Consider the following 18,394-nt stretch of genomic DNA (forward strand, 5'->3'; position numbering starts at 1 on the left):
TCTGCAAACTTGCTGAGGGTGCACTCGATCCCACTGTCAATGTCATTGATGAAGATATTAAACAGTACCGGTCCCAATACGGACCCCTGTGGGATGCCACTCGTCACCAGTCTCCATCTGGACTTTGAGCCATTGACCACTACCCTCGGAATGTGACCATCTAAACAATTCCTCACCCACCGGACAGTCCACCCATCAAATCCGTATCTTTCAAATTTAGAGAGAAGGATGTTGTGGGGGACCGTGTCAAAGGCCTTACAGAGGTCCAGGTAGATGACATCTGTAGCCCTTCCCGTGTCCACTGATGTAGTCACTCCATCATAGAAGGCCACTATGTTAGTCAAGCAGGACTTGCCCTTGGTGAAGCCATGCTGGCTGTCTCGAATCAGCTCCCTGTCCTCCATGTGCCTTCGCATAGCTTCCAGGAGGATCTGTTCCATGATCTATTTCTACCAGTGGAGGCAAAAACAAGACTAAGTGACTCTGCAGAAGCTGCCAAAGGAGACTGTATTCAATCCAGTGGCTGCTGAATTCTGGCTCCATCAGTATCTGGGCCATGTGCCCTGCAGGTTGTGCTTCCTGTCCTAGCACTACACCAGAAGAGCGTAGCAATACAGACTTTTTACCAATAACCGAGTACAATAAGAGGGACCCAAAAGAAGGAGCCAAGCTCAGTTACCATTTGTTCAGTATCAGTAGGCAAAGGACACTGATGTGAATGACATCAAGCTCACATTGTCTTAGCCTCTGCCACCAAACTGGCTAAAGAAGTGCTGTACTTTCCTTCCGATCAGAAGGGGTAACAGTCCAATCATAGAAATGATGTGGGCAATGCTACTTGAAAGACACACAAGTCTAAACCAGAAATCATGCTGTATAAGCATGATTTAATGGCAGGTATCTCCCTCAAAAGTCAAAGCCAGGACAGAAACCTCTGCAAAATGAGAGGCAGGATTCTCAGACAGGATTTTCTATGAAAGCTTATGGCCTTGTTCTTACTTTGAATTAGGGCTACTTTACCTTGTTCCATGACACAGAGAAGGAAGAAAATTTTTCTGAGCAGAAGACTGAATTTCCCATGTCTGAAATAATAGGATGTCTGCACTGAACTATATCTTCAAGTGTTTCTTTACTACAAATACAAGAACAAAACTGTGCTACACATGGAGACTTCTTTGATACCTATATTAGGGCCTTTCAAGTCCAGTGTGGGAAACCTACTCTGTATTTTATAAAAGACTGTCTGTTGCTGCCAAACAAAATAGGATATAACAGACAAGCCACAGTCTTTGAAAAACTTGCATCTGAAGATATGTATTGATAGAAATCACTGTGAACTGCAATTTTGGACTGGAACTGCCAGAACTGACATCAGAATCAGTGCAGAAATTTATTTCTACATACACAACACTTCAACTGCCATTAAAAACACCAAAAAGGATGACCTGGCCTTTTGGATGCTGGAGAAAAACCCAGCACCAAAGCAGAAGCAAACATCCCAATTTTCAAAAAGGGTAAGAATGAAGACCCTGGTAATTACAGGCCTATCAGTCTCACTTCAGTGCCTGGGAAAATTATGGAGAAGGTTTTTCTGGGAGTTGTTGAGAAACATTTGGGAGATAATGCAGTCATTGGTCATAGCCAACATGGGTTCACAAGGGGAAAGTCCTGTTTAATTAACTTAATTTCCTTTTATGACAAGGTCACCAATCTAGTTGACCAAGGGAAGCTAGCAGATATGGATTTTTTGGATCTTAGCAAAACTTTTGATACTGTCTCTCACAATATCCTTCTGGACAAAGTGTCCAGCATACAGCTAGACAAGTCCATAATACAATGGGTGAGCAATTGGCTGACAGGTCAGGCTCAAAGAGTTACAGTAAATGGTGTTACATCAGGCTGGTGGCCAGTCACCAGTGGGGTATCTCAGGGCTCAATTTTATGGCCAGTGCTCTTTAATGTTTTTATAAATCATCTGGATGCAGGAGTTGAATGTACATTGAGTTTGCTGATAATACTATATTAGGAGGAGCTGTGGACTCCCTCGAGGGCAGAAAGGCCTTACAGAGAGATCTGGATAGACTAGAGACCTAGGAAATCACCAACTGTATGCTGGGCAGAAAATGGATTGAGATCATCCCTGAGGAGAAGGACTTGGGCGTGTTGGTTGATGAGTTTAACATAACCTGGCAATGTGCGCTCACAGCCCAGAAAACCAACCGTATCCTGGGCTCCATCAAAAGAAGCGTGACCAGCAGGTCGAGGGATGTGACTCTCCCCCTCCACTCTGCTCTGGTGAGACTCCACCTGGATTACTGCATTCAGGTCTGGGGCCTCCAACATAAGAAGGACATGGACCTGTTGGAGTTGGTCCAGAGGAGGGCCACGAAGATGATCAGAGGGCTGGAGCACCTCTCCTATGAAGACAGGCTGAGAGAGTTGTGGTTGTTCAGCCTGGAGAAGAGAAGGCTCCGGGGACACCTTATAGCAGCCGTCCAGTATCTGAAGGGGACCTACAAGAAAGCTGGTGAGGGACTTTTTATGAGGTAGTATAGGACAAGGGGTAATGCCTTTAAACTGAAAGAGGGTAGATTTAGATTAGATATGAGGAAGAAATTCTTTACGGTGAGGGTGGTGAGACACTGGAACAGGTTGCCCAGAGAAGTTGTGGATGCCCCATCCCTGGAAGTGTTCAAGGCCAGGTTGGATGGGGCTTTGAGCAATCTGGTCTAGTGGAAGGTGTCCCTGTGCATGGCAGGGGGGGTGGAACTAGATGATCTTCAAGGTCCCTGCCAACCCAAACCATTCTGTGATTCTATGATTCTAATCTTGTGAAAGCTGTCATCATGGCAATTCCACCACCTCCCAAGGCAATCTCTTCTAGCCCTTAAATATCTGTTGTTAGAGAGCTTGCTCTTCCTGGGTGGACATGGAGAACAATTTATTCACTTCATCTTTTTTTGACAATCATTTACCTATTTGAATCTGTTACTACATCTATGTTTGGTCTTTTCTTCGCCAGGCTAAACAATCTGGATTCCTTCAAGCTCTCCTGCTAGATTATGCTTTCCAGACTCTGATCCTCCTTATTTCTTTCCTGAATTCTTTCCAACTAGTCTGCATGAGTCTTGAAGCGTGATGCCTAAAACTGGACACAGATCCCTATTCAAGATCTTTAATAGCACCGACGAAGGAGGATTATTCCCCTGTTTACATACAGGGCTCTGCATCACAGTACAATCCCACATACTCCTTTTGTCCCAGCATGACACTGATTCGTGCCCAGTTTATGAACTGCAATAGCCCTCAAGATCCTTTTTCACAGAACTTGTGTACGAGGAATTGAAGGATGCTGCCACAAAAGTTTAGGTTGACCTCGGCAGAGGCTTTGAGCATAGCACGCTTCCAATGGGCTTAGCCTTTGGTTGCTGTTGTAGAGACAGGGACAGCGGCTACCGCAGCGGTAGTCAAAGTCAGGTGGGAAAGGTTGGGTTTTGGAGGTGGGAGGGAGGAATTATGTAACTGGATTGATACAAGTGGAAATGAGTGCAGCCTGTCCCCTTGGTTTCAGGGATTTTCCCCTGGGACCGTACCCTCTTGATGACTTCTCCATCCATTTCCTTTGCTGGGCTCATGAAATAGCCGATCGACTGCGATGGCTTTTGGCCACTCTCACAGCAATCTTCTTCTTTAGAAAGGAGAAATTCTCTGCCCAGCAATCTCCAATTACTCCCAGAATCTCACCTGTTTTTTCAAACCTTGCCTCAAAACCTGCAAGCCACATGCACTTCCACAAACCTGGCCTGGAGATGGTGGAAATCCCTAAGGCAGGTGGAGTGGAGATCCAACCCCACAGCTTGCTCACTTTGTCTATGCCCTTGTTTTTTCCTTCAGATTTGTTACTGCTTTAGCATGTTAGGTAAGCTCGGATGATTCACCTGACGCAGCAGTGGGATGCTGTGCAATCTGTAAACATACGGACCACAGCCCAGCGTCCTCAAATTCAAGACTTAGAATATTTATTTTTTGTAAAATAACTCCACCAATTAATTTCTGTGGTATAAAAAATGGGAACTGATTTCCATTGAGTTTAGGGCAAAACTAATTTTCTTTAAGAGACAGCTGAAGAGGACTTTAAAAACTGCTATAGATTCAGAGAACCGGGAGCAATACCTTCTACAAGTAATTTTGTTTTACACCAGTGAGATGAGGAGCTGTTGCTCTGCAGTCAGTAGGTTTAAACTGGTGTACAACAGGAGTACTTGAGAGGGAAATAAGGTCCTGTGTTCTTTTAACAGGACCCGAGCCTGGTACTGTAGTAAAAACGAAGGCTTCTGCAAAACAATTTCCAAAAACAGGTTTTCACCAACTGCTCCAGCTTTCAGGAAAGCATAAAATGAGTACTGATAAAACTTTGCCAGAAGGTCTCCAACATCTGCTTGCTATGATCTATGTAATTTCTAATACACTCTGCATAATGCAAGCCAAGAAAGGAAAGGGGGGGGGGGGAGATGTACAAACAACTCCCTCCCTCCTACATTAAATTTGTCCCTCCCCATGCAAAAGGAAAGGCAGTTTTCCACTACTTCTACTTTTGAATTAAATTTACAACCTGAAGTGCTATGGAAAAGTCTGGTTAGCAACATGGCAATATAGTCTGACAATATAAACAGCATGGAAAGATCATAAGCTGCTCTAGGAGTCCATCTAGCTTAGAGAATTGCAGGCAAATTTTGGCTAACTGTTAAAAGAGATAGTCACCTTGCTTTGCCAGGACAGAAGTTTTTAAGCCATAAAAAACCTTATGATGAGAAAAAAGTGAAATGGAGTAAGTGATACATCAGGAAAAATTTAAATTTCTTGCTGAACTACTCCCTGTATAAAAGAATTCCAGACATGAGGAAGCTGTCACAAATCCTGAAATTTTTAACAGCTTTCCATTTCTGGAAATGAAAAAATGGTCAATCAGTCATTTTTCACTGCTGATAGGTGATGGGCTTCCATATTTCCAGAGTTATAAAATAAGAACACAATCAGCCCTTCTGGGGAGAAATTAATTTCCTAGCCCATCCTCCCCTGTAGTAAAATGCCTTTTGTGTTTTCATCTCTGTTTTATCAGACTTTCACCAGTTGTAAGTTTGAACTGGATCCTGAATTATCAGCAGCTTTTCTTGATCAACATTGTCTCATCCTAAGAAAACAATAACAATAACTAAGAATAACTACCATGTCTATATCTCAGATGGGTTCTGTTAACTGTGAAAAAAGCACGTATATTCTGGTGAAAACTTTGAGCAGTCTCATTTTCTGCAAACAGATACACATACTTGACATCAAACTGGACCTATTAATAGTGGGTTCATCATAGGGCCCTCTAAGCAACAGCCAAACAATGTTGTAGCTATTATCTCCTTTTTTTTTTTTCATTGACTTATTTTAAAAATGTGGGAATGGCAAGAGAAAAAAAAATAGAGACATATAAACCTTGAATATAAGTATATGACTTGGTTTCTACCACGATGTTTACATTGGATATCTGTATTACTGTTGCATGAGGCTATTTATGCTCTAATGCTAAAAGCACACATAACAGTTGATAGTCACTGTTACTATGCTCTTTAACATGAACATTTCTATAAATGTCCCTGAAACCTCTTTTTAAATATTAATCAACTATTAAAATACATTTCATGAGGCACAATGAACAACCAGTACTTCAGAAATTCTTTGCATGTATCTCATCAAGCAAATATGGAAATGGATATGGTATTTAAGAAAAACTCTTTTGGTAAGATATTTAGCTAGCATACAAGCTACTATTTTATCCCTTCTTAGATATGGAGGACAGCAAGTTTAGAACTCACAAAATACATTAAGACTATAAGTTCTTCTTTAATTACAAACCACTACTTTTAATGCAGGTACCGCACAAAAGTCAATACATTATGGAAGAGGTCACACTAGGTAATCACATCTTCTTCTAGGCTTGAAATTTATTTACAAAGCTACTTAAGGGATGGAGATACCTATCTTCCCTTTGAAATCTGTTACCACAGATTATTTGCCTTCAATATTTAGAAGCTTTTAAAAAAGATAGTGTATTTCTTGAAGACATGCCAATGCACTAGCAAATAGTTTACCACCATTCGTTCACAAGGGACACCAGCCTCCGGAGTATGCTCCCTTCACCTTATTTCAGTACTAGCAATACTATTCTTTCTGCCAACCTGTACCAGGCTGCAGCATGTCAAACTATTCAGTCATGAACCAGTTGTTTCAATATTTAAATAAAGAGTAGTAAGAATTATGGAATGATAAGTGACATTCCACACATAAAATTTGCCTGAAATACTTTCTCTTGTAGCCAAAATTTTATTAAAGGACCATTTACTTAGTTAAAAGTTTCTGGTTCTGCCTTTGGCCAACTCTGTCCGGGTACGGTGTGATGCCTAAATTTTTCAAACCTGGGTGCTAGAATTTATTCAAGTCTTTTGCTCATCTTGCTTTCCAAAAAACTTTAGAGAAACCTAAGATACTTCCAGATTACACAACTTCTAAGGAGGGTAAATTTGCACAGAGTGAATTTCAGATACTTATCAACAGCCATCTGTAATGATCTGAACACTAGAGCCCTTTTGGCAGCAAAAAATGAGGCCTTCAGAGTTTGTAAACTAGGAATTTGTAAGAATAAAAAATAGAATACAACTCTCATAAGCTTTAGGTATGTTTTTTTTTAAATATCAGTTTTACTACAATCAGCAAGTAAATATCAGGTTAACTAAATCAGCAAGCACTGTTAGGTTTTAGAGGGAAAAAATAAAATTCTCTTAATTAAAACTGCCATAATATTTTCTGGGTTTTCTTTCCTGAAACCTGCAACTTATGTACTTCTTACAAGGCATAAACTTGTAAAGCTTTTTCTTTAGGAAACTATGTACGCATAAGCACAATATAGCTAGAACAGAAGCCGAAGCATTCAAGGCAGAGCAGCTGGCACCAAGTGGCTAAGTCAGAGCAGCCAGAGCATCACCTAGCACTGCATTCATTTTTGACCAGAATAGTTAGCAAATGCCCCACTGCAGAGAAAGTTGAAAACACAGGTGCAGCAGCATCACCTATGAAAAAGTCACAGCTATTGGTGACCTGTGATTATTCATGGCCACTGGCAGCACAACAGACAATCCAATACAAAAGGTAACACATGGTGAAGAGAACAACCCCTCGAGAAGTAGTAAAATGTCACATCCATGGACATCCTGTGTTGCACACAAGGCCACCATCCAGGGCTCAAATTCATCAGGAGATCAGAGTGAGTGTCCTCTGCCTTGAGGTCTGTGCTGTCACTCTGCACCAAACTGGAGAGACGCGGTCTTTGGATGCAGTACAAAGCACGCCTGTGTCAGGCAAGAGAAATCTCAGAAATCAGTATCCACCTGCTATGCCTATCCTGCATAGTGAAGAAGTTCTGGATTATATGTTGTTGACCTGAGTGGTTCTGCCCGGGCAGCCAGCCCACCCAATTCTCCCATGACAGCTGCCTTTACCAAAAATTACCAATGTTTTTTACTTAAAACTGGTGGGTCGGCTGGATTGTGCCTACCCAGGTGAAGCCACACTCACCACCCTTTCATTTTCTCTTGACAGCCAGATTGACTGGTTGTCTGAAATGCATGAGACCATGTTAAAATGGTCATAAAGTTTTGTGTTCTTTCTTATTTCTACGCGCATCTGTCAAACTTTCCAAACTGCTGGCATACCCTACTGATGGGAATTTTAATTGTTCCATTTCCCTTTTCCCTAATCTATACAATTGCTTCCCCTATGGTCATTTTTATGCATAAAAATGCAAATTATTCTGGAAATTCAAATTCAGGAAGTCTTATATAATCACTGATGTCTTAGTGCAGTTTACATGCATTCATGATCAAATCCCTAGGCTGACTCCAGAGTGTAGAATACCACCTTTTCATTGACACAACGCTTTATACACAGTGTTGCTAAACACTGTAATTGACAAAGCACGCCAATATTTTCAAAGCAGTTTCTGGAAACGCTAGGAAACATGAAGGGGCTTTTCTCCAGGATTTTTCCATTTTGAAACAGCAGGCTGTGAGCACATAAATAATTTGTGAACACAGTAAGGACACCCTCCAGCCCTTTTGACAGCCAACTAGGCTCTCAGAGGCTACACCTTGTTCCTGCAGGTTTCCCATCAGAAAAGCCTCTACACAAGTCAGGTATGTGGAGGGAAAAAAGCTGCAAGCTGAGAGCAGATGCTCTCAGATGTATAAAAGAGATGTGAGAAAGATGCTGGGGGTTGGAAGTAGCAAAGAAGAACACCTGAAACTAGAAGGAGCAAATGTGCTTAGAGGGAGGATGGGGAGAAACCATGCAGGAAGACAATAAAGGCACTGTCTGGCCTTAGACAAGAGGACAGATAGTGTAGAGGGATATCGATGGGTTGGAGGGAACTATGGAAAGCCCTCAGAGATAAAAGGATACCCAGGGCTTAAGTGGGAAGGAAGACATGCGGGAGAAGGGAGAAATGGTGTCAAAGTGCTAGGAAGAACGGCCACTTTGGAAATCTGGATTTCGCTTTTAGTGATCAATTTAATTATATAACTAGGCAACTTGCACTAGTTGTAGAATAACCTGGCAAAACATATACTGTGTCTTTGGCATGTTAAAGTCCCCTTCTGCTACTGCATTAACTTGCAGGTACATGAACTCATGACAGCTCGTTAGCCAGAGGTACTCAATCCCTTTAAAAACCAAATATAGCAGATTGAAAGTACGTCTGTGTGCAGCCTTTTAATGTTAAGTGGTGTGCATAATAAGATTTATAATAAAAATATACGTGAATGTTTGAAATCTGACATCCTTCATTCCTGGCTTTTGGCTTGTGCAAACCTGGTCATCAGAGAGACTTGAAAGCCCCACCAGTGGCATTTACTGGGAATGCAAGTCCAAACCTTAAGCTAACCAAATGTCACAAATGAATGAACTTCTGCCATCTTCCATATTAAAAGAACTATTTTGATAACAACATTGTGATTACTTTTTCATAAATATGCCTGGAAAGGCTGCTCACAGGTTATGGAATTTTAAGTTTTCTGATGTAATATTCCTCTTAAGCACTACACATAATACTTTGATCTTACAACAGTTAGTGGAACCAAAAGTGCAAATAAAGCATTCAAAAGCAAGAAAACACTGGAATTACCATTGCCTGTAGCAGATCAGTCCAGCCCTGTTGTCAATGTGGAGTAGGGTGCAGTTTAACTTACACAACCAAACACCAAATTTTCCACTGGTAAAGACTCACTTGAGAGCCACAGTTTCAAAGAATTTGGATCTTTTACTTTCGCTTGTTTGTTTTGGAACTGTTAGCATGTTTTGCTGTAAACAGGTCATTAAAAACAGCTGCAGGCACATCACTGTTATGGATGTGGATTAGGAATCAGCATGTCAGAATAAGTGGCAACAGCACGCAATATTTACACTGTGGCATCTTGGACTCAATCTGTAGCTTGTCTCTGTTAGCTGACAACTGGGTCTGGGCAAGCCCAAGTGACCTTAGGCCAGGTAACCTCTTCTTATGTGTCTGCCCATATTGAACACCTTAAAGGAACTCAGCCTCAGACACACAGGGAAATCTGAAGGTTTGGCATTAAGTCTTATTGAAGCCATGGTGCAATGGATCACCCTGGCTGGATTTGGTGTTTTACTTCTCACCTAAGAAAAACACCTGCACTTTCCTCTCCTTACATTCTTCAGAAGGAGTTTTTTGCGAACAGTGAAGTTATTCTGCAATATTTGAATGCACTGAAAATAGAAAATTCATAAATATATCTATCTCTGACATTTTGTGCTTGTTAACATGCTAAACATTTACTATGGTAAAGATCAATTTATGGCTACAGGGTAAAAAACATCTTTGTTTCTCTGGCTAACATAGCTTATTTTCCATTAAAGATACCACAAACCATCTGCAAGAGCTGCTGAACTCCACATCTTTTTTATCAATATTTACATAGCCTTTTCACTGAAAACAAGAATTCTTTCTGCATCGTGCAATATCAGTCCCAGTCCTTTCTCTGCTTTTTCTGTCTCTGCCACAGAAAATGTGCATTCACATTTAACTGAAGTTTATTGCCAGGAAAATTAGTTCTAGGAACAGAACGAAACATTTTCCTGAACTGAAAAGCAACATGCAACAAATGCAAACTTATTTAAGCAACAGCTCTACCTGCTTTGATTTTTCTTCCAAAATAAATGCTTTTGAAAGACTGTCAGATGAAAGCACATCACTGAACAATGGCCAGGACTTGCAGAAGACTTGCAGGCCAGCAGCCAGCCAGACCTACAAACCCACAAAACTGCTTGACATGCAATGCTTTGCAATGCCCGGTTTATCACCGTGAGCTATGGTAAACTATTCAATTCAAAGTATTTAGCACAGTATCTCCACATTTATCCAACAGTAAGCAGTAGAAATATTTGTGACTAACATCAGTCTGCTGCCATCTTCTGGTGAAAAGTTCAGGACATTAAACTGCAAATACAATCAATTCTTGCTTGCTCCCATTATCTTGGGCTTTTATCTCACAGTAAGGCAATACAATATTACTTGTGCAGCAATATTACTTAAAGAGAAACAAACAGGCTAGTGATCTCACAGGGAGCAAGGATCCTTTTCACAAATGTCCTTTCACTGACCCTTTACCATGCCTGCAATAATCTGGATAGTGACTGTCAGAGGAACAAAGTGGCTTCAGTGTTAAGTAGTAGCTATTATTTTATGTGGAAAAATACACCAATCCAGCAACAATAAAATATACTTCAGAAGCCATCTATTTGCATGCACTGTAAATAGGAGAGACAAAATATGAGTAAAGTCAGGAAAGGCAGAATATAATGCTAAATAGGCAAAACAAGGTTACATTAACCAAGCCAGAACTGCAAGACTATAAATGGATGCCACTCCACTCACTTCTCCTACCAGTTAGTCTTGACTCTTGCCTGTTCCTTGCACTAAGCATGTGCAGCTGGAAGATGTTCCTCACAGAGTGATACAGCCTGGGACATGAGAAACCAGCACATGGTAATTTGAAGGGGAGATACAGGATTCAGATGCCCAAGTCGCTTCTTCCCATATTTGCAATGAAGAGCAGCAAATTCTTCAGCACAACATATCCAAACTAATGGCGAGGATAAGGAATACAGATGAGAAAATTATCTTAAGTGCACCGTGGTATTTGTTTTGATGCTTAGAATATCCAGCAGAAAGATAACAGCAATTTGCAATCCTTTAGCCCCTTTAATCCAACCATAACTACCTCCTGATGAACTGAGGTTGACTTACATGAAAAATTATTATTATTGAGAGACACGCTATTTCAAACATTTAGATGAATATGCTCGCAGTAACGTTACTCAGAAGGCAGTGCTGTTCAGCTGAGCATCAAACATTGCTGGGGTACAACATCCATGTCTGCAAATTACTCTGGCAGAACAAGCAACAAAAAGTCAGATGCACATTTGCAGAATGCTTTACAAGGCTGAAAAAAATAATACAGTACTAATATGCAGTACAGTCATTCCTTTCCTTAGGGAACAGGAAATACAGACCTCCTGGTGCACTCAAACATAAGCTTCACCATAGCCTGAAAAGCAAAGACTCCAGGAAGGAGACTGAAAATGGATTGAAGGTCGTAAGTTCCCAGCTGACTTCAGAAACCCAACATCTATACCAGTACCTATCTTCAAAACCCTACCAAGAGCAACTAGCTGTGCCACCGTAACATCAGCCCAAGTTTTAATAGAAAGAGACAGTCATTTTTGACAGCTGTTTGCCATCAGAAGGTACTGATGGAAATAATCCATGAAAATACATTGATTTTTAGGCAACTCAATGAAACTATTTTTCTTTGATTTTAAAAACAGGTTAACAGGTTTTCCTGTTAATCTGTCTTCAAATTTTTCCTTTTTAATAGTTTAAGATTTTAATGTTTTGTTTCATGTTCTGGCATTTTATGCTCCTACAATGCCCTGTTGATGCCTCTGAAAGCAGTTACATCAGAACATCTGACATTACAAAAACTCTCTTCTCAATCCACTTGCATTACAATTCAGTAAATAGAAATTTTGAAATAGCATGTAAAAAAAGATTAATTTTGCATTCCTACCTATGCAATAAAGGAAGAAAATACTGCCAAAGCATTAAACTGTAAGTCCTTGATAAAGTCAGGATTTTCTAACCATTAGCACTCCCCACTATTTGAGAAACAATGGTTGCAAGAAATACTAACTGATTAATACCAACTTCCAAATCTAGACCTGCTAAGCAGCAGGGAGAGGCCTTAGAGACAAATGTTGAGTAAAGCTTACTCTCCTGACCAGCATTACCACAGAGATTGTTCCTCCTACTGCAGAAAATCTGCCTGAAAAGAAAGCCAGCACAGCTGGTCAAGCCCCAGGAAATTATTCTTGGCTCACACCAATGGTTTGCATCTTTCTTCAAGATCAACAGCTTTGATTTGCAAGAACTGGCTGTTCATGCTCCCTCAGCACGTAATTATATTGAAGAGTGAGGGCATGACCTCTGAGTCTCAGTCTCAGCCCTGGTCTTTACTGCTATGACCAGCTTTCAGTAATCCCAGGTCCCTGAAATCAATGGGAAGGTCTGTGGCAAGGAAGACTTACCCTTGGTGGAGGAGGAGCAGGTTAGGAAACACTTAAACAAACGGCATACCCAGGTCCATGGAGCACCCACAAGCACTGAGGGAATTGGCCCATGTCATTTTGAGGCCATTCTCTTTATCACTGAAAGGTTTTGACAATCGAGGGGAGGTTCCTTACGGCTGGGAGAAAGTAAATGTCACTCCCGTCTTCAAGAAAGGCAAGGAGGATGATCTGGGGAACTGCAGGCCAGTCAGCATCAATTCCTGTGAAGATGATGGAGTAAATAATCCTGGAAAACCAATTCCAGACACTGGCTGTCGAAAGGGCTGGAAGAGGTCATTTGGAGTGGTCAGCATGGATTTATGAAGGGGAAATCATGCTTAAATCAAACTGAAAGCCTTCTACAATGATAAGACTAGCTTGGTCGATGAGGGGAGAACAGTAGATGTTGCTTATCTTGACTTTGATAAGGCTTTTGACACTGTCTCCCATAGCACCCTCATCGACAAACTGATAGCAGTATAGGCTAGGTAAGCGGACAGTGAAGTGAACTAAATAATGCCTGAGCTGCTGGACTCAAAGGGTTGTGACCAGTGGCACAAAGTCCAGCCAGAAGCCAGTCACCAGCTGTGTGCCCCAGGGCTGGATAATGGGGTAAATAGTATTAAATATCTTTATGAATGACCTGGATAATGGGACAGGTAGCAGCATCAGCAGGTTTGCAAATGATACAAAACTGGGAGAAGTGGTTGACAGACCCACTGTGTGTGTTGCCATTCAGAGGGACCTCAACAGGTTGAAGAAATGCATCAACAGGAATGTCATGAAATTCAACAAAGGGAAATGCAAAGTCCTGCAGCTGGAGAGGAGTAACACCAGGCAGCAGGACAGTCTGATGTCCAGCCACCTGGAGAGTAGTTTGTCAGAAGAGGCCATGGTGGTCCTAGTAGACAAGTTGGCCAAAAGCCAGCAACATGGCCTTATGGCAAAGGCCAAGGGCACTCTGGATTGTATTGAACAGAGCATTGCCAGCCCATCAAGGGAAATGATCCCTCCTCTACTCAGTATTGAGGAAGAGACATGTGAATGCTGTGTCCAGGTCTGAACTCCCCACTACGAGATGTGGACATACTGGAGCAAGGGGCCACAAGCATGTTAAAGGACTGGAACATCTCTCATACGAGGAGAGACTGAGAAAGCTTAAAAGAGAGAGGCTGAGAGAGATCTTATCAGTATGTATAAATAGCTGGCGGGGCTGGGCATAAAGAAGAAGGAGTTAGCCTCTTTCTCAGTGGTGCCGTGACAGGACAGGTATGCCATCCACAGAAGGCGGCAAGAAGTAATCCAAAACAACCCTTGCCACACCACCACCGCCTGACAAAAATATACAGTATCCATGCCCCACCCTCCACAGTGACAACTTTGTTCTACATATTGATTCCTTTTACACTACTTTATTGGATTGATACAAAAACACGAGTTAAGCAGGACTGGGAAGTTACATGCGCTTTTGCTGGTTTTATGCCTTTTCCAAATAAACTGTGCTGTACTGCAGACAGGGACTCTGAGCACTCCAGGTCTGAGTTTTTAAGTAGTGCTTAATGCCTGCATCTCCCATTGGTTTAAAAGGGATTTGTATCTACCCTTTACTGGCCAATCCCTGCCCCATTTTTTCAGTCTTCAAGCCAAGGCCAGAAGAATAATACCGTATCTTTCCCAACACCACGAAGAATCAACTACTCACTTTACAGGCTTTAAGCTGAGGGAAGATATTTCATAAAAGGATGAGACCCATTCTGTATGGGCCCAGTGAGAGTTAAGTATATGAAGAGATTTTTTTTTTCTCCTGCCTTTGAAGTCTCTCCTTTGACTATTTGATGTGAAATATACTTTAAATGTTTCCTGTGTTCAGGAACATCACAGGAATTTAGAAAATACTTCTAAACCTTGCTTTTGATTCCCCACTTGCCCCCTACAATCATTTAAACATTATATAGACTAAATATCGGAGTCAACAGCATATAGCCGAGTGGAGATAGATCAACTTACACCAGTACTGTAAAGACTTAATGCAGTAATGCCATCTAATGACCTGATGCCGTGATCTCTTCCTGCATTTTGGAGATGACATCAGTCCGAATGCTACCTTTTCCCAACTGAAAGTATTTTATAAAAACCCCACATTTTCTATGAATACTGCATGGAAAGAGAAGGGAGCAGAAAAAGAAGGGTTAAAAAAATCATCTTGAATAAACAAAGGAGCTCTGTTCTTGCAATGCTAAAAAGACTGTAATGTCTGTAACAGGGGTTTAATTCTATTGCACTTTACTCATGCATACTAACAATGGATTGACCTGGTAATAGGTAATTGTAATAGGTAGTGATGTGTGAAAATAATAGGTAGGAAATTGCCAGTCACTATGAGGACTGACAGAACTGAAACCAAAGAATTTAGAGTCTCCAGCATAGGCTTTGCATTTATGTAGTTATTTTTAGAATCAATTTGGTTCTTCTGTAAGAATAAAGAAAATTTTCTGTTAGGGTTATAAGAACCGTTTCACTTGAAAGAGTTTCAGTAAAGGCCAGAGTTAGATTCAATTCTAGACAAGCATTTGCCAGTTCATTAACAAACTATTTCCAATACAGCAAAAATGATGAAGCTTTAAGCATCTTTAGTGTGTGCTAAAAGAAATCCCACTCATTTTAAAAAGTTGACTTAAAGGCAGAATTTCATTAAAACTAATAAAAGAAACAGAGCTCTATGGAAAGAATTTCACTCAGTTCTTGCTCAGTTTTTCCTGAGTTTTGCCATGTTTATTCTACGTGAAAACTATCACTCTACACTGTAAAAATGACATCACAAACTCCTGAAAAGTAATCCCACGAGTGCTGTGTAGGACTTCCCATCTCAGGAGACTTCCACAGTTTGACATTTCCAGGCTATTGTATTTCCGCTCTCCAAGTTACTGAAGCTTCAGTGCTCTCCACAGTGATGCACATCATTTACAGAAGCTGTGTTTTGAAGATGGGTCCATTCTGACAGACACTCTCTCAAGTTCTTAAACCAATTCTGAGGCAAAATAATTTTAGCAGCTCCCACTGAAACTAGTTGTCACTGCAGCCACTCAGCACCTGTGTTTTACATCACATTACCCCCAAGAAATCCTCACAAGAACTACAACAGGCAATAACAAAAACCCTTTTCAAACATATTCAGAAAGAGACTTCAGGATATCAAGATGCAGTTGGGCAGAACATGCCACAACATAAACAGACCCACTTTATTAAAAAAAAAAAACAATTGGAAAGTCACATTCCAGTGGCCAACTCACTTTCCAAACAAAAATTGCCAAGAGAGAAAATGCAAAGTTCCCCTTGCATTAGGAGATGACATCACTCAGCAATATGACAGCATCATCTCCATGAGTGAAAAGATGCACCCAAGTGTCCAGAACAGGCATAACAAAGTGTCAGGTGAAAAAATACTTGCAGTGTAGCTGCACCTAGCATTTAGTGAAAAAAGTTTGTTACAAATGGCTTCTTAAAAGGACTGGTATTTTCACCATTGATGTCTAACTATGCAAAATTACATAATCAAGTATGTATTCAGTCTGTTCAGACTTTTTTTTTTTTTAAACACTACCCTCGCTAAGAAAACTCCCATGTTACATGATGGATGAAGCTTTTAAGCAGTGCCCAAGCCTATGCTCCCAACTGCTTTCTATAAGTATTAATAAAATATCTTTTAAAACGGTAAACAGCCACTGACAAAAATTTTGGCCCCCAATAACACAAAATAAAAGAACTGCCCAAAAATTCAAAGACAGGAGTACTGGGTATCAGAACCCTGTGCGTTAGGAACACAGACAACACTGGTGAATCCCATACTGAGCGAACCTTTCTCTGAGATGGTATGTACTGCAAAATTCAGATCAAGCACCTTTGATAAAAATTACTGTCAAGAATCTTGATTTGGTCATTTGGTCTCTCCTTGCCATGAACTGCCTAAAAGCCAAACACAACTTCCACCTTGTAGGACAGCATAGAATGCAATACAAGCACTGTGTAAGAGGGAAGCAGAATAGCTACAGTAAACCTGTTCCAAGGACAAGAGAATCAGACATTTCTCACACAATTTATTTCATGGCCCTTGATGATCTGTGCAGCACAGTTCCTGCATACACATACTGTTTTCTCTTATATTCTGATGAACCACATTAGCAGCACACATCTACCACTTCCTTTCTTTCCCACAGGCTACCTTACTTACCATCTGCTTGACTTGCAACAGCTGCCAGTTGTGTCCTATTCTCCATTTCTCTTCATACACCCATTTTCTACAGCAGCTACAGCATACACACCACCAGTCCTATTTTGATTAAAAACATCCATCTTCTACATCTCTAATTAGGCTTCTTGGCTAGATTTTTGTCTTTTAGTCTGAAAGCCTCTTGGGACAAGGACTGTTTCTACTTGTATTTGTCATTGCTCAATTACTTAAAAAAAAACCAACTGTGTAAATAAACTCTTTAAGCAACTAAAGATGTCCAGACATAAATGCAAGTGAAATGATTGTGCCCCTGGCTCCTGCAGTACTTTATGTTTACCATGAGCGAGCTTCTTGCAGCTTTCCCTGACTGGTATTCCTAAGTGCAAACCACTAAAATGCATGCAGCTGGAAGAGACAGTCAAGCTGCCAGAAAGTATATAAATGAGTGACTATGGATTACATCCACCTCTTGGGATGACCCTGCCCACGAGTAAACGTATCAGAAACCACTGTTGGTGCCACAGAGAAACACCATCAGATGTGATATATGATTTAGAAGTGTTAAAATGCTCAGAATAGGACAGAAAGATACTCAAACTCTCTGCAATTGTGCTTTATGCCAATTAAACACAGAGTTCCCCAGCTGTAAGCCCCCACACAATTCATCAGACACAGCTGAAGAGCTTCACATAGACTGGAGTGTAGGTAGGTATCACCAGGTAGGATGGTCCGAAAAGTACTCATATGGAAGAGCTATCTCCAAAGGGTGCCACACTTAACAAGTTAGCCCAGCTGAAGTTAAACATTGCAGATGGTAAGACAGAGCTCTCATGAAATGTTCTGCCATAGCTACCAATAGAGTAATTTCTGCCAAAGTTTTTCCAAATGATGCGACACAGAAGACTGAACCAGAACTACCAAGCCATGAATGTAATTCAGGCTTGCTAAAGGACCCCATGGCCGAACTCAAACTGCAGCACTCATATCCTTTTAAGTCCCTACTCATCCCATCTCCTCCAAATCTCCACTAAAAAAAAAAAAAAGTTCCATGAGTAGCTACCAAGTGTCTTAGATCATTTACCAGTTCAGCTCTGAGAAACCTCTCTGGAGTTATACTGAAGATTAATATACAACCTTCTACATGCAAAACAATGAAAGCTATGAGTTATTAGGCAAAAGCATACCATCATTTCAACATGCATTTCAAATACACCACAAAAATCTGCTTCCTTCTATTTAATTGTCCCCAGGACACTGTGGAAGACTGCTCATCCCTTGTGCAAGGCATTACAAGAATTCGCCATTTCAGCGAAGCCACCGAGGCGAAGGGCTCCGAAGCGGAGGATCGCGCCGGGGGACCCTTCCTGAGGCGGCAAAACCGCGGCAAAACCCGCAAGAAGCAAAGGCGCAGGGAGTGAGAGGGTGCCCCAGCCCCCCACC

At 41.2% G+C, this 18,394-nt stretch overlaps 1 protein-coding gene across 1 annotated transcript in view; it reads left to right on the forward strand.

The window, feature by feature from the left end:
• The window catches only part of LOC103920424 (RNA-directed DNA polymerase from mobile element jockey-like), a 22,619-nt gene extending 9,569 nt beyond the window's left edge, over nucleotides 1–13,050 (forward strand). The window contains 1 exon segment of the mRNA XM_009328164.1: nucleotides 12,833–13,050. Within this exon segment, the coding sequence (XP_009326439.1) occupies nucleotides 12,833–13,050 (218 nt within the window).
• The last annotated feature ends 5,344 nt before the right edge of the window (nucleotides 13,051–18,394 follow it).

Source organism: Pygoscelis adeliae, unplaced genomic scaffold, assembly GCF_000699105.1.
Source record: "Pygoscelis adeliae isolate BGI_AS28 unplaced genomic scaffold, ASM69910v1 Scaffold45, whole genome shotgun sequence".
Lineage (NCBI taxonomy): Eukaryota > Metazoa > Chordata > Aves > Sphenisciformes > Spheniscidae > Pygoscelis > Pygoscelis adeliae.